The following is a 16,033-nucleotide window of genomic DNA, read 5'->3' as shown; positions in this document are numbered from 1 at the left end:
GCTACCCACCTGAACTACATATTACTTATTTTACTTGTGGTATATTTCTTGTTCAAAATGATTTCAAACTATTGAATTTAGACTAGTATTGAACCTTCACTTCCACCTCTGTTTTACAGCTTACTGCATAATAAAGGTACAAATATTGTGAATCACATTGGCAGCAGACAAAAAAGAAGAATCAGGAAAAGGTAAGGCTTGCAGTGTTTTTTAACATCTGTCTGTTCTGATACAAATTTAAATAGCTCATGTGATTTTACAGGAAACATCCTTCAATTATGAACAAGTTTGCACATAATTATTTTGCTCCATTTTTCTTTTTCAATCTGGTCAAACTCTCTTGTAGTTTACAATTTGTTTAAGACTGAAGGGATAGTGGGATTAAAATTTAGGAATGTTTCTTTTTTTGAGAGAAAGAAGACACGGGAGTATGCACCTAAACCGGCACTTTTAAAATAGCAAAATGAAATATTTTTTTGTGTTCTGCATTAAAACTTGAATTACAAGGTGTAAAGGTTTTTGTTCCAATCCATTCCACCTTGGACAAACTTCTCAATTCAATTGTGTTCCTGAATACTTTGAAAGCTAATCACAAAACACTACCACTTAGAACATTACAGTACCCAAGAAATATATTGAACCAAAACACATTCATATCAGCATGATAGATAGTTCTTTTAGAGAAATAAATAGCGAACTGATTTGCAGCCTCAACATTTTATTGTTCAGTGACATTTTAATAATTGTTTCTACAGCTGTACTTAAAATGAATAATGGAGGCATGCTTACAGAGCTATTCAGAAAATGATGCACAACAATATCTGCAATGAAAACTTACAGGCAATGAAATGTGGAGATGAGCTCAAATAAAAATTTAGCTAATAAGGGGTTACCATGAGCTGGTCTCAGAGTCTTCTTCTATAAATTATGATTCATATTTCCATCACTTCATTTCGAAAAATAGTTAAAAAAAACATTTTGTTATTTTTGACAATGATTTTATTAATGTTTCAAAACGTCATGCACAGAATTATTTTGTGTCATTTTAAAATAAATAAAAACAACTTGGACATTTTCTCTCTCTGCCTGATGCTGTAGTCATCCAGTTTTTTTTAATGGCCTGCACCAGCTAAGTGCACTTATTTTCATTCATTAATTTATTGAAGACCAGGTAGGAAAAAACCTAATAAGATGTTTAAAGCATATTCATAGATTGAATATATATTGAGCATCAAAAGAATCTTGTAACCACAACAATAACAAATTTAGTAAATTAATCAGAAAAATAAAACTATTTTTGTAGGAAGTGCACTGACATATTAAAGAGGCATAACATTTTGCTGATCCACATTTGTCATTAAACACGTTAAAGAAAAAGGGGAGTCTGCTGTGAATGTCACAGGCTAGTAGCGTGTGTCTCCACTATTGGTCACAATGTAAGCTGTACATATGGACACGTGTTCTGCACCAGATTGCAGATATTATCTAATGGGTTTCTGTCCTATTCTTCTCACATAGGCTGGGTACACATGTGTCTGTTCACTGGTCTCTGAGCCCCACATGTTAGATTTGACCCTGGTTCAGCTCATAAATATTTAGGGGGTGCTCAGGTCTGGTATAAGTGGCATAACTATCACATTCTCATCTTGCAAGAAAAACATTGTTACACAGGCACTTGTTGTTCTGCTGGAATATTGTTTTGTCACGATAAGAACACAAGAACGTGAAGCAGGACTTGGTCAATGTTGAACAGTCAGTGTCCACATGCAAGATATTCCTGGATCTTGGTAAGGGGCTGTGATTCCTGGTTTCCTTGATTGTGTGTCATTGTCAGGTTATGTTTTGTTGTTACATCTTGCCAGGCTAGAAATTGCTGTGCTTGAACTCCCCAGTGTCCTAACTCCGTCCAGCCTGAAGCATACTGATGGCATGAAGACATTCTTTTTTTTTCTTATCACCAAGGTTCACATTCAACGGGTTAAAAACATCTAATTATTTGTGACAACTCTCTCACTACATAATCACTTAAAGGTGATTCTGTGCTTATGCCACAAAGTGTAACTCTACTGTACAATGGTCAGTCATGAATAAATAAATCAAAATTATGCAACAAAATAATCAGTACTAATATACTAATAATAGTGTAGTTGCATTTTTTGACTGTACTGTAGTATTACACAAACTTATTTCCCAAGAATACATGACAGGGGGCCAGGGATGATGACATGGGCAGGAGTGTCAATTTGCTCCAGACTTCACCTGTAGTGATGGGTGACAATCTGATTGCCTGGTGCTACAGTACATTGATCAGGCCCTGGGCCTTCACCTGCTGCCCCCTGACATGAACACACTCCAATACAACAATACACACCTCCATCCATTGGCTTCGTAGCAGGATGGGAACGTCTTAGTTTTACCATAGATGCCCTGCTTATCCGATTTGATCCCTTGACCATTTCTTAAATGAGATGGGTTGACATACAGTATGGTATCTTATGAATGCAGACCAGAAAAAAGGCACATGATTGTCAAGACTTGACACTAATGGAACAGAATCCCACAAGTACAGTACCTACAACCTTGTGCACATGATGCATTGTACAGCTTGTATTGCTTTCAACAGCAGCCACACACCCTACTAGTGAATTTCATGTTAATGTTAATGTGCATTGCAAATTGTAATTTATGCATGTCATGTCTGTTCAAAAAATATCAGTGCATAGACTAATTAAAAGTTTGACATTTTCCTACTTTTTTTCCCATTGTTGCTGGTATAAGCGATACTTCTTGTGATTATATAAATTATGAAACAGTAGCATACAAAACCATCCGAATTCATCAACAACAGTTCACTCTTTGTTTTGTTTTTTTTAATCATGTTACAAAAAAACGTTTTAAAGAAAATCAAAGCAGGTTTTATTTATAATCTAATTTGGTAAAAGTTCAAGGCTACAACACTGGCTTTGAGAATGGTTATTTAACTCGGATAACATTTGACTCACTCAAGTTGGCTTGTTCTCAGTATATTTTTTATTCTCTTTTTGATAAAAGAAGTGGCAAATGAACATACACACAGTACTCTCATAACATTAAATGTTTTTGTGACTCTACAAAGGAAGAAATGGTAGCTCCAGGATACCACAAGGTAAATAAAAATATGAATTTTTAGGCTGTACAACTGTATTCACAAAAGGACTTAGAAATGCTCTTGAGCCTCAAGCATTCTTTTCACTGCCACATTGTGCTTCTTAAAAACTTAAAGGAGTTGACGGATTCTTCTACATATCACATACAGTACTAAACTTCTGAAATGATAACCCCCCAGATGCATACAGGACATTTACACAAATAGCTATTAAATGTATCTTTATTTGTAGATAAAAATGATGGACACATCATAAATGCATCTTCCGCTGACTGTTTTGGGAACTGCAAGCTATTAAAACATTTTTTGTATGTATGCTGTTGCATTTATTTGGGAACCAATCTGACATTACAGTGTTCCATAAAGGACTAGACACTGTATAATTCTTTCATACAGTCATACCCCAGTATACATTGGGGATGCATTCTTGAAAGGATTTTCACCACAAGGATTAAAGTAAAAGGATATGGTCAGTACTGGGACTAAGAAATACAGTATACACTCTCCCATAAAAAGCATCATGGTTTAACTAGTCTTTTCCTTAATACAGTAAAAATGCACAAAATTATTTTTTCCCCCCATATTGAAAGTTTCCATTGCTGTTTCACATAAAATATTTAACACATTACACTCTGTAACTGTTGACACTTCTGCATATGCACTGTACATTGTACATTCATAAATACAGTATGACAATTGTCCCCCTGGGACAAGACTACTGAATATAGTCTTCTGAATTGAGTTAATACACATACACGTGCATTAGAGTAGTAAAATTAAGATAAAACGCCACATTTCAATTCGACATGTAGTTCAGTAAGGTTATGTTATATGATTCAATCATCGGTACGACGTACTGCATTTTGAAGTATCGGGCAGTGGAATCGTTGGTATAAAATAACAGCAGTAAATCTGCAAATGAACAGATAAACAATGTATAGAGGGGTGTTACTGTATTTAACACAGCAGTTAGGAAACAAAAGCCTCATTGCACAGTGCAACTTGAAAAAATATGCCTGTAAAAATCCAGAAAATGTTTTCTTGAACGAAACACATACAAAAAACCAGGACCTTTATTTTTTCGTAGTTAAGATCGCATCTGTCTAGTGGGCCTGGTGAAGAGACAGCTGCTGTCCATCTTTCTGCAACTGCAGCCTCTCCTTCTCCACCTGAAAACGCTCCTTTTCGATTTGCAGCCTCCCCGATTCGAACTTGAAGAACTGCAGTCGCTCTTTTTCCAGCTGCAGGCGCTCCTTCTCCAGCTTCAGTCTCTCGGACTCCAGGTCCACGGGCTGCCACGGCTTCCTGTCCGTCGGTGGGAGCTCACAGTCCTTGGCGGGCCTCTCGGCCTGGAACATGAGGAGCCTGAGCCTCTCCCTCTCGATCTGCAGCCGCTCCTTCTCCATCTGCAGGCGCTCGTGCTCGATGTCGACCCGCCGCAGCTTGTCCTTCTCGATCTGCAGCCGCTCCTTCTCGACCTGGAGCCGCTCGGACTCCACGTTCAGGCGGTGCCTCTCCAGCTCGAGGCGCTGCTTCTCCAGGGCGATGAGCAGGTTGGTGCCGTCAGCGGCTCCTGCCGCGCCAACCCCTACCCCCAGTTCCCGGGTCGCGCCCTTGGTGGCGCTCAGCATCCCAAACTCGTCGATGTGAGCAAAAACCTCGGGCACCCTGCCTTCCCTGTCCACGTCTGGCAGGAGGGAGGGGAAACCATCTTCATCCTCCTCCTCCTCCTCTCCCTCTTCACCTTCCCCTTCCAGCTGCGAAAACAGAAAAACGTCCTCGTGAAACCGTTGAGATACGCGGCTTAAAGATGCTCCAAGCGGACAGCTTTGTAAACGACAACGCGAGCGATGCGAACGTCGTCTCTCAGAGAGACAACTGAAAGACACAATGGTAGGAAAACAAAGTTTCTAAAACTGCAAAAACTTTAAGTCAAAGATACCCAATCACCACTTAGGGATTGTTTGTATTTAGATCTTTGCATGTAACTGCTATGAGAGAAAATTGGTAGCATTTGTACACTGCTTTTTATTGAAAAGGATCTCAAAGCACAAGAAAGGATCCACATCATCCACCACTAAACTGCCCCAGGACCCACTTGGGTGACATTATACTGTACACCCATCAGGACCTTCATTTAACATCACCAAATAATGACATCTTCTACAGCACAGTGTCCCTGATTACCTTCTACTCTAATCTCTTTCAAATGGCTAATCTCATCATGCACTTACAACAACACAAAAACCACTATACCCCAGGCTCCCAAGTAGTTCAACCAGTAGAGGCACTCAGTAGAGTGCAAGGCGTAGCTCAGTGATCCAGGTATCTTGGGTTCAACCCTGGGTCATGTCGCTAGCCGTCTGTAACCTGAATTCCCCAAGCGTGACAAACACAAAGTAACCTGTCGATTCTAACCAAAAAAAACACACTATACCCTATAATTGCTGGGGTCATCATCTTCCATTTTGATTCCTGAAGAAGGGTGGCTGCTGGGCTCTCCCAGGTCAGAGAGGTCTTGCCAATCGCAACTGGAATCCTTGGGAAAACCACCCAGATCCACACTCGGGTCGCCGCTCAGAGAGTTCTCGACGTCCGGGGAGGAAGGGTTGAACTCGTTTTTTATGTCAGCCAGCTCCGCTCTGATCTGCTTCCTTTTCATCAGCGCTCTCCAGTCCAGGTACCTCCTCTTGACCTCCACGGCAGTCCTCAGCTCACCCTCTCCCAGAGCATTCACGCAATCCGCCACCTCATCCCATGCCCTCCTCTTCAGCTCGTTAATGGCTGTGTTCTGCTGCTTGGAGAAGAGTATGTCCTTGCGCTTTCGGATTTCCCTGATTAAGGTCTGTGTTTCCTTCACACTGTAGTTGCTCTTCCTTTTGCGTTTCAGCTGCTTCATCTGAAGGAAATCCAGCTTGGCGTTTGGAAGCGCTATCTGGCCAGTATTGTCTGGTGCGACGAGCACAGGCCTGACTCAGAAGATGACAGAATTAGGAGTGGAGTGGAGACAAAGTTTTCCACTTGCGGCTTCTGATAGTCCAGGTGTCTTAAATAAAAAAGAAACATAACAAGTGAATCAGACAGAGACGTTATATAAATAGACATGTTCTGTATAACCACTCAAACAAGCTGTAATTACAGTGAAGGTCCATCTTTCTGATTAAAGATCAGATTAGACTCTAGCTAGAACATTTGCAATAGAACAATAACAGAATTTCACTCCTTTTATAATCCCTACAATTTCTGTAATCACTTTCCCTGACAGCTAAACAGGTCAAAGTGAAGAAAAATAAGCATTTATCAGCAGTTTAAGGTAGGGTGATTACATTTCCTATTTTCTTTATCACTGTGAAATAAATACTGTCCCGTACTTCTTCAACATTAAATTAGAGTCAATAAGAAAATATAACAGTAATTCCACCCCTTTGTCTTTCATAATTTTGTTTGTATCAGAAGTAGATATATGTACTGCAAAGATCTGATAAACAATGACGAATATCCTTAGAATACTATTTTACTCTATAACAAAATGAAAGATCGACCTTAAGGATCTGAGATTCTCGACTCCTACAGGTGATACAGTTTGGAGTAATCTACGACATGCTCATCGTCGTTTTGGAAAAAAAGTTTTCTGTAATTTACTGTGCAGCACTGAGAGCTTGCTTTCAGATTGTGTCCTTGACTACCATTCATTCAATAAAGAAATCACTGAAATATTGCTGCAACTGCGATCCCTGCAGCATTGCACATTCATTTTCCCAATCACAATGTAGAACATGGTGTTTTAAGTGTGCAACCGCTCGCATCGACGGAATGAAACAGTATTCAAACGAAAAAAAAAATAATAATTTGTCATTTAGCAGGTCCAGAGGCATACGATGAAGTTCTAACATGATCATGATTTTTTAATTGTTCCTTGATTTCAATAATAATTACTGGTATCGTTTATTGTTCAGTTATTTGACGTGAACCAAAACATTTTTTTTTAAAAAGGGCACCGACGTGATATGAAATAATTTATATGGTTGCTAATTAACTGCAGGGTAATTTATGGAATAGGCATGTGCCGTAATCCCAGTTTCAAATTCTGTTTTGACAGCGTCTCTGGGAAATGCCCAAATGCAGCGAACTGCAATGCTGCAACTAAATTAAATAGGCTGCATAAACCCTTGTCGTTACTTTGCCAAATTAATAACTTACCGGAACGTTATGTAGACACAACCTCATCCACACATCATCCGTCAAGATTTCAGCGGAGGGACCTCCGGTTGCACGCAGGCAGGTAAACAGTCTGTCTTCCTTCGCCATTCGCCCCAGCGGATGTCGCTCAGTACTTTGACGACTTAACGTCATTTCTGTTCGGCCTTTACCGGTACAGTGAAGGAGTGCTTCCGGACACAGAAATGGCGATTTGTTGTAGTTTGCTGCTGGTTTTTACGTGGTTCAACCTAAATTGTATATAGTAGTTATAATATTTTGATTGCGAGAGACAAATATCACTTTGGAATGGAAGATATTATTAGGCCGCAGAAATAGAGGTGGCTGACACCGTACTGTACCTGTAGTAAGGTTTGCGGTTGTACTTTGTGCAAAGTAGTAATTGAATATAATATTTTGTGTGAAATGTGTATTTACCCTTTTTAGACGAATTGAAGTGATGGCTGACGTTCATCGTTAGCCATTGCTGTTACTTTGCACAATGCATGCGTGTGTCGGGGCGTACTCCAGATCGGCGTGTTGGCATTTAACGCAGTCAAACCTTTTCATTTCCACTCTCGTTTATTCCCTTTAACTGCTATGGAAAGTGTTCGGTGGGCATTTCGGTGCGCTTCGTGGTCCCCGAGCCGCTCCGAGTGGTTGTTTGCTGCTCGCTGTGTGCAGCTGGAGGAGAAAGAGCGAATCGGGCAGTTTGTCTTTGCCAAAGACGCCAAATCTGCGATGGTAATGTTTACCTACAGTACCTCTGAAAGATTCATGCAAAAGGGGGTTTTGTGCCAATTCCACTAGTACAATTTAATATCCCCTAAAGCTGCTGTATCTCCTGGAGTGTAATTTTAGTCGCTAGTATCTTTTGTTCTTGGGTGGTAGGCATCTGGGAATTTCAGTGGTTTAAATCTAGAACCTAAAAGATTTGGCCTCCACTTACATGCAGTGTTGGAAATTTCAGTTTATTTATTTTTTTCATTTTACTGGAACCCAGAAGTCTTTCCAGTCATTTCCTATTAATGTGAAAAGCAGCTTTGTCCGAGCCCTTGACAGTATTTATATGCAAAGAATTGGTTGGCGGCTACTGAAGAATTATCCCACAGTGCTCGTGATACATTTTGTTATGCTCTTCTACCTAATGCACCTGTTGTGGTGCTAGATCACAATCAAGATATGGCATCAGTATTTAACCTCAAATAAATTTGGCTACTCAGGTAGTAGCTGAGTTTCTTATGCTTTGGGCTCCACACACAGCATGAGACCTGCTAACTTGGTAATCAGAGCTTAATCAGTTTAGACAGAGCAGCACTGGTGGGTGGTCTAAGGTTTTCTACACTGAATAATCAGGAAAAATTAGTTGGGCAGTGTGTGTTGCTCCCTTAACGTACAGTTAATCAGCTTAATAATGCTCTTGAGTTGGAATGTGAAGGCAAAGATCTGAATGACCTGAACTGTAGAATATATTTTTATCATGTATTAAGTCAGATGCCTGTTTCCCTTGGATACGCAGACTAAGTTACACAAGACCTGACTGTAGCTGTCTGAACATCTCTTCTAGGCTGGGCGCTTGCTGATTAGAAAACTAATTAGTGAGAAGATGGGGATTGTGTGGAATGAAATTAATCTACAGAGAACAGCCAAAGGAAAACCGTTTTTGGCCAATCCAGCTCCCAGCTCCTGTGTGAAGTACAGCTTTAATATCTCGCATCAAGGAGATTATGCAGTTCTTGCTGCTGAGTCAGGTCTTCAGGTTGGCATTGATGTCATGAAGACCACACTGCCAGGTGAAACTATGTCATCTATAATGCTTATGAAGATTACAGGGGTTTAGAAGCCTGTATTCGGTCACGAGCTGTTGGCATTGACGCAAGAAACTAACTTTGTGATAAAAAGTGTCCTGAATTAAAATTGCAGTTCATTACAAGAATTTTAAGAGGCTATTCAAAAGCTTCCCGATAGTCTTTCATAGTCTGTGGTGGAAGTACTATATATGTGCTGGCTTGGTTTGTTTTGTGTATGTTCTTTGTATTATTTTGAAGTGTGATTTTGAGTTGTCTGTGCTAAAAACCCATACTGTACATTTACTGTAAGTATTTGTAATTTTATGTTCCAATGACAAAACGAGAGCTTGGAACAGACCATGCAGATGTCATGCTTTATTTTGTGTTTACCGTTGTTTCATTGTACACGTGATTTCTGGTATGTGCATAATGAGGTTTGTCTCCACTCATATAAAACTCGAGCAGATCATTGCAAAGTTGCAGTCGGGGTCAACTTTTTAGATTTAGCCAAAGCTGCTTTGCTTTGATTTAGCTTTTCGTCAACGTAACCCCTAGACAGCGATCTCTAAATCTGTCGACAATCTGATTGATTGTTGAAGTGGTACAACATGAGGGAGGGAGCTGTGGAAAAACCTGGTTATTTTTAAAGCCTTTAGAAAATGCTAAATGTGTTTCTTTCTTAAGCTTGAAGCTGCAATCAAATTCTGTTTTATATAACGTTCTCTACAGCTGAAAGCCTGTATTTGAAACCGTTTCAACAAATTAAAAACAAAACGTGATTCAAGGAAATAAAACTATTGTTCTCTGTACCACAAGGTGGGGCTGTTGCTCTATTGTTCTGTAAATATTTGAAAAAAATGAACCTGCTTTTTTAATGAGTTCAATAAGGGGAACGATTTCTTGAGAAAAAAATATGTTAATTGACTTTAAATATTTTTACGTCTCTTATGTTCAGAACTTTTTTTATTTTTACATTTTTTGCATCTGTTGCAGGCAGCAGTACAATTGCTGATTTCTTCCGGATTATGACCAGGCAGTTCACTGAACATGAATGGAAGGTGATTAAATCAGCAGGAAATGAGTGGGATCAGCTTCATATGTTTTACAGACACTGGGTATGTCCATTAACTTATATACAGTTTACTCATTTCTGAGTGCACAAATTAGAGTTTCTCTATTCATTTACTGTATGTGAAAGTAGACATGAGAAGCTCCTTATTTTGCCTGACTAAGGTGCTAGAGAAGTACATATCTAGAATACGGAAATGCTCAGTTGACATCCCAGGTAGGGTTAGGGTTAGTATTCACACTATTACTAGACAATGTTTAAGCTCAGCTCTGGATATTGGGACCCAATTCGGGTTTAGGACAAGTGGTTTCATGCTCTTATCTGAATTTTTTTTCTGAAACTCTGTGGGGCCTGGATGACGAGGTGCACCACGCAGTACTTGTATCTCGAAACTGAGTCGGTCGGATCTACAGTTGTAACCAAGCATTTCTGAATCTCATTCTCTTGCATGAGCTTTGATCAATGGCCTTGATTGTTTCCCAATCATTCTTTTTGGTTTGGGGAACATGTCAAAATCTGATGCCTAGAGAAGTTCATATATATAATGTGGAAATGCTCAGTTGACACCCCAGATAGGGTTAGGGGTAGCATTCACAGTCTAATTAGAGAATTATTAAGCTCAGGGCTGGATATTGGGACCCAATTCATGTTTAGGACAAGTGGTTTCAGGTTTCAGGTCAAAATGGTGTGAAGAGAACACAAAAAGAAAAATACCCAGCAAGCTCACAGTTACTCAGCCAAATTCCCTATTCCACATATTCTATTGCTCTTCCCAGTTCATTTACTGTATGTACTTGTTGATAATTCTGGGTCAGTGAAGCAGATGCAGGATGTCTGATTAGCTGATTATTGTTTTCTCCAAGGATCTGATCCATCCATTTCTTGAAAGAAGCCAGGGTATCTGCTTCCCCAACATAGCTGGGTAGCTTGTTCCATACACCCCCAACCCGTTGGGTAATGAAATGCCGCCTTTTCTCGGTCTGAAATGCAGAGTAGGGCGGAATGGAAAGAACAGGACAAACCTGCTGAGGATTTCTGTTCACCTTTCTGCAGGCCTTAAAAGAGAGTTTTATAAAAGCCATCGGGACTGGAGTGGGATTCAATCTGCAGAGAGTGGAGTTTCACGTGGCGCCTTTGCAGCTGAGGGTGGGCAAAGTATATAAAGGGACGAGAATGTGCCTGGATTCAGAAGAAGACGACGCCTGGGTTTTTGAGGTGAGGAGGTGAAATTGTGCTGCGTGTCTCTAGACGCAAGCACATTAAAATATCTGCAGGCTTCTGTCTTATGTTCTTATCCAGCACACTTAAAGGTTAGAAACCTCTGCTAATTTTTAATTACCCTTGAGATACTTATTCAAGGTTTTTGGAAAAGTCACATTGAAGTGCAGCAGGTAAGAATACTGAGAGGAGTTGCAGAATTTGGTCAGGTCTAGTTAGTATTGGTGGGGAGACTCAATAACCATATGCATTCCAGTGGGTGAAAGGATCATATGGAACAGCACTGAATAGTGCGATATTGAAATAGTATCAGATTAGTGGGTGAAATTAAGCAGGTGTTAAGTGAAGGGCGTTGGGAGTGTTTATGGGCACAGTTTGATGGTTTAAAATCTTCGTTTGTCACCCCCCACTCCCCCAGACTTTCAACACAAACTCATTATCAACAGCTTTGTGTTTCAGTAGTTTACAGAAACAAAAGATAATCGGGCACAATGAAACACATTCCTTACCCTAAATTTCAACAACCTCTTGTTATTGTTGAGGTGCAAATGCCCTACTCTTCAGACATGAGCCCTGCTCCACTTCTGTGGGCAGATCTGTTGCAGTGTGTGACATCTAGGGCTCAGAGACCGGTGAAGAGGGACTATACATGCTTTTCCCAGTTGTGAGAGTGAAATAAGAAAAATCCCACCAGATGACATCTGATAATTGGTTCGAAAATCAGCAGTGGCCACAGATGCTGCTGCCCTGAGACGTTCAGCTCACACCCCTGTTTGTGACACACAAATCAGAATAATACATTTATCTGTCAAGTCTGTTCAATTAAACATCACTGGAGTTGTTATATCAGACACCCTGATTAAATGAAAGCACTCTTTTTATTCAAAGAGACTGTATGAAGTCAGGAACTGACTGCAATATCCCTCTGATTATCATGTTCTACTATCAATTGGGATGTTTTATTTGCTGTTGTTAAGAATTTCTCTCTTTGTAGTCTTTCCATTCTAGATTTTAACTTCTGTCTTGTATACTTGCAAAATATACGTCAGTTTTATCTTCTATTTCCAAGGAATTTGATACGCTGTAAGTTTTTTTTTCCCCTCCAAGAGCATCTTTAAGAGTTATTATGATTGCGTAAAGGAAATTCTTTTTCACCTTTTTCAAATTAAGCTGTAGCTATGCAGTTGAATAATTGTCTTTAGATTTAAGAACTTATATGCTAGCAAATTGAGGAATTCGGTAGGCCCATTAAAAATGAATGAATAAATAAAGGAATGATAGATCTCAAATGTTGCATATGTATCAATACTGTAAAATAAAACCTTTTCTTGAAAGGATTGCCACAGGGGTTGCTGGTGGAGTCCTGGAGGAAATTATTTGCAATGACACTGCGTAACATCACATGGTCATTTTGCTGACAATGTTCAGAATTAATAATGGGGGGACACAGGAGCAACCTATAGTCATATTCATAAATGACAGCACCCACAGCATGTCCTTCAGATTTCATAGCAGCTTTGGCCCGTGGAGTGAGCATGTCAGTAGACCACACAGATACGCAAACCGAAAGAATTTCTCTAAGCCGAACTGTTTTCAAAGAATGAAATATGTTGCACAATTAGAAGGTTTTGGTGTTGTAATATCGTGTTTAATCAGTTTGTTGCGTGTAGCAGTTAAGACAGCACAGTTTACTAATTGAATGTCTGAAGAATTTTGTTAAAATATTGCAATGGAAAAGTCCATATAAATTACACAAATGACGTCTTTCTAACGTTAGCTTCTCCAAACATGATAACCTTCTGGAGCATACTGTAAGTTTTATATATCATGTGGAGTGGATGGTGTTAAAATAAGTTAAAATTAGTTCCTTTCATTAATTTTCAGTAGATAAATGACCTGCCAGCACTATTTTGTGTACGAAGAATTGCTTTCACACCAGTTATACGTCAAAGAAAATTATCTTAATTAATTATGAAATTCAGGATCAACAAGGATAAGGGCTCAGTTCAGAAATAAGTTTTTTTCTGTTACATGTCACCTTTTTAAATGTGATGGTCTGTAATTATTAAGCTGTACTAAGTCCCTTAACTCATCTTAATTAACTTATCAGCATATAATCATATATGAGCACGACCCTCTGAAAAAGTGTTTCCTCCAAGGGATTGGTGAGATCCAGTAGTTTTATCAAGCAGTGTATGCATAAAATAAAAACTTGTTTCTAAGGAAGTCTCACAGTCCAAGTGCATTTAATGTGCTTTCAGATTTAAATTACAGAGAAATAGATAATAGGAAGCTACAAATTCTTTGGAAATAGGCCAACATAATCCTTTTCACAACACAGGAAGTAAACATAGGGGATGATTGAAAAATAAAATGCACAGGCAATCGAGCATGAGGTCATTGGTGTGTTAACACCCTATTAAGGACAAAGGAAATTTAGGGGATTCATGCATTGTCTGCTTTTAGCTCAAGGGAAAGTTAGCCTGAGGCAGATTTGTGGTTTGTGGGTTTTTTTCTTCTCTTGAATGAGCCAGGCCTTAACTGGAAAATAAGAACATGTTTTCTTAATAGGAGAGCTTGTTAGACACTGAACATCATGTGGCAGTTGCACTGGGGAAACCGGATACAAGAGGGACTACACCGAATGTTGTAAGATACCTTTACATTTACCTAATAATGTTCAATATAATTAAATAAGATTCAATTTTTTTTTAATTTAAAAGGAATCATTTTGGTTCAGGATAGTTTTAATCCAAGTAAGACCCGATCTTGAGCAAAAGACCCATTTGCAATGGTGACTTTTCCTGTCGAGATCCGACTCCATTTAGGGATGTCTTACTGTTCCTGCTCATTTCTATTAATTAAATTAATTGTACTCATTGTCCGCATGCAATCATTCATGATGTGAATAGAAAAAATATGAAAATTCAGTAGTGCTGTATTTGTGATGGTTCATGCTGCGCTGCGTTCCAAGTTCAAATAAAACTGGTTGTCTTTTTCTCAGGATTGTTCCTCGGCATTTTCCACTCCACTGCCACCAAAGTTGACCGTGTTGACCTTCAGTGAGCTCGTGTCTGGAGCGATTCCTTTAGCTGAGGAGGATCACTCATACTGGGATACATTCCAGAAAAAGCCTGCAGCCCCTGGCCGTCAGAGTGATCCTTCCAGGTGACAGTGTGGACAGGGAAGGACTTGGGCTGCAATGTCAGACAAGCTGTTAAATTGTAGAATAAAACAGACAGTATTGACTTTCATGTAAATAAGGTAGTTCAAACAAGAGAAGGCATAAATATATTAATGGAATTTTGCTATCTTAAACAATACTGATTCCTTCATGAGAATGTGCTTGACACTAATAAACACAGGTATGTGTGATGTCCTGGCAATTTAAATGTTTTGATTCTTAAGTAAACCATAGGTTCACATCAGGACATTTTATTTATATCAGTCAATGACCTTCATAAGAACATAAGAAAGGTTCAAGGTGAGACAACTTGATTTTTCCTAAATTAAAAAGAAAATTAAGAAATTAGACAAATCATGTGTTTTTTATTATTTTGAACATGGCAGTGATTCTTCATTCGAAATGGAGAACATGAAGATTTAATTTAATGGTCAACTACAATATATAAGTGCTGTACAATACAGAAAACATACCAATAATGGCATGGATGAATGAAAGGGAGGGGAAAATGACACAAGTGACCTCCTATTACAATGGAATTATTTGCAACTTAATATGGTACATCCAAGATTTCTGTTAATATTGTGACGTATCCACTTCAGAACAAAAAATGCTGATATCAAGAATCCAGCACAATACTGTGTGTTTTAAAAAAGTTATGCTAGTTTGTGTATCAATTACAATTTTAACTATGTCTTGGTAGAACTTGGTCATTTTGAAAAAGAAAATAAAATCACCCATAAATTAACCTTCCATCTCCTCCAAAGTTTGTGTTCTTTTTGTGCTCCATCTACAGAAGTCTATTTTTATCCTTAAACATTTAAGAAACTATTAGAGAGCTTGTCTTGGATAAAAAGCTTTTAGAAACTCCAGCCCAGTAGCTTTCCAGAGTGGCCTTCCAAAACAGCTTTTGTAGCTTTTTGTAGAGTTTGGCTTTTCTCTGCCAGCAAGTGTGAAATGAGTATCAGATTAAATAAATATCCAATTATCTCCCCTTAGCAGCAACATGGCACAACAATATTGATGAAATACATCTTATCACAGAATATGAGTCATCATGTCCATTGCAATAGTTTAAATTCACACCCCTTTAAAACTCCTCAAAATACTGTTATAAAGCCTGACAAAGCCCTTTGCAACAAATTGACAAAGAACATTTTTAATAATATGTAAAGATCATATTGGAATATCTAGTTGTTATGAGCAACGTAGTCTTTAAAATTAGTCATGATTTATCGCTGCCAGAAATGTTACATACATAACTGGCATGTGCAAAGTGGAAAATAGACTAACTGAAATGACGATTTTGATGTTACTTCTGTACAATTAGAAAGACAAAAACATTTTCAGTCTGAAATAGTGTACTCCCCAAAAAATACAGGCAGTAATAATTTGCTGCCAGTGTTTCTTCATATTGTGATTGTTACTGG

General features: G+C 38.8%; 2 protein-coding genes across 2 annotated transcripts; one reads left to right on the top strand and one right to left on the bottom strand.

The window, feature by feature from the left end:
• Positions 1-2,859: 2,859 nt before the first annotated feature.
• msantd4 (Myb/SANT-like DNA-binding domain containing 4 with coiled-coils) lies at positions 2,860-7,524 on the bottom strand. Its single transcript, XM_006628114.3, has 3 exons — positions 7,346-7,524; positions 5,583-6,191; positions 2,860-4,902 (listed from the first exon to the last, which is right to left on the bottom strand). The coding sequence occupies exons 2-3, from the start codon at positions 6,042-6,044 to the stop codon at positions 4,249-4,251; spliced, it is 1,116 nt and encodes a 371-aa protein (XP_006628177.1). The 5' UTR covers positions 6,045-6,191; positions 7,346-7,524; the 3' UTR covers positions 2,860-4,248.
• A 30-nt stretch (positions 7,525-7,554) lies between these two features.
• On the top strand, positions 7,555-15,351 carry aasdhppt (aminoadipate-semialdehyde dehydrogenase-phosphopantetheinyl transferase). The gene is made up of 6 exons (XM_015341718.2): positions 7,555-8,086; positions 8,910-9,135; positions 10,126-10,247; positions 11,255-11,416; positions 13,991-14,068; positions 14,424-15,351. The coding sequence occupies exons 1-6, from the start codon at positions 7,943-7,945 to the stop codon at positions 14,589-14,591; spliced, it is 900 nt and encodes a 299-aa protein (XP_015197204.2). The 5' UTR covers positions 7,555-7,942; the 3' UTR covers positions 14,592-15,351.
• Positions 15,352-16,033: the final 682 nt, after the last annotated feature.

This window comes from Lepisosteus oculatus, chromosome 5, assembly GCF_040954835.1.
Source record: "Lepisosteus oculatus isolate fLepOcu1 chromosome 5, fLepOcu1.hap2, whole genome shotgun sequence".
NCBI classification, from domain to species: domain Eukaryota; kingdom Metazoa; phylum Chordata; class Actinopteri; order Semionotiformes; family Lepisosteidae; genus Lepisosteus; species Lepisosteus oculatus.
This window is presented reverse-complemented; position numbering and strand designations above follow the sequence as displayed.

Bases quoted from the DNA above. Each gene is read 5' to 3' on its own strand.
- aasdhppt (XM_015341718.2), top strand. From the start codon at position 7,943: ATGGAAAGTGTTCGGTGGGCATTTCGGTGCGCTTCGTGGTCCCCGAGC. The intron at 10,248-11,254 runs GTATGTCCATTA...ACCTTTCTGCAG, and splicing joins ATATGTTTTACAGACACTGG to GCCTTAAAAGAGAGTTTTAT. The intron at 14,069-14,423 runs GTAAGATACCTT...TCTTTTTCTCAG, and splicing joins GAGGGACTACACCGAATGTT to GATTGTTCCTCGGCATTTTC.
- msantd4 (XM_006628114.3), bottom strand. From the start codon at position 6,044: ATGAAGCAGCTGAAACGCAAAAGGAAGAGCAACTACAGTGTGAAGGAA. The intron at 4,903-5,582 runs GTATAGTGTGTT...CTGTTTTCGCAG, and splicing joins ATGACCCCAGCAATTATAGG to CTGGAAGGGGAAGGTGAAGA.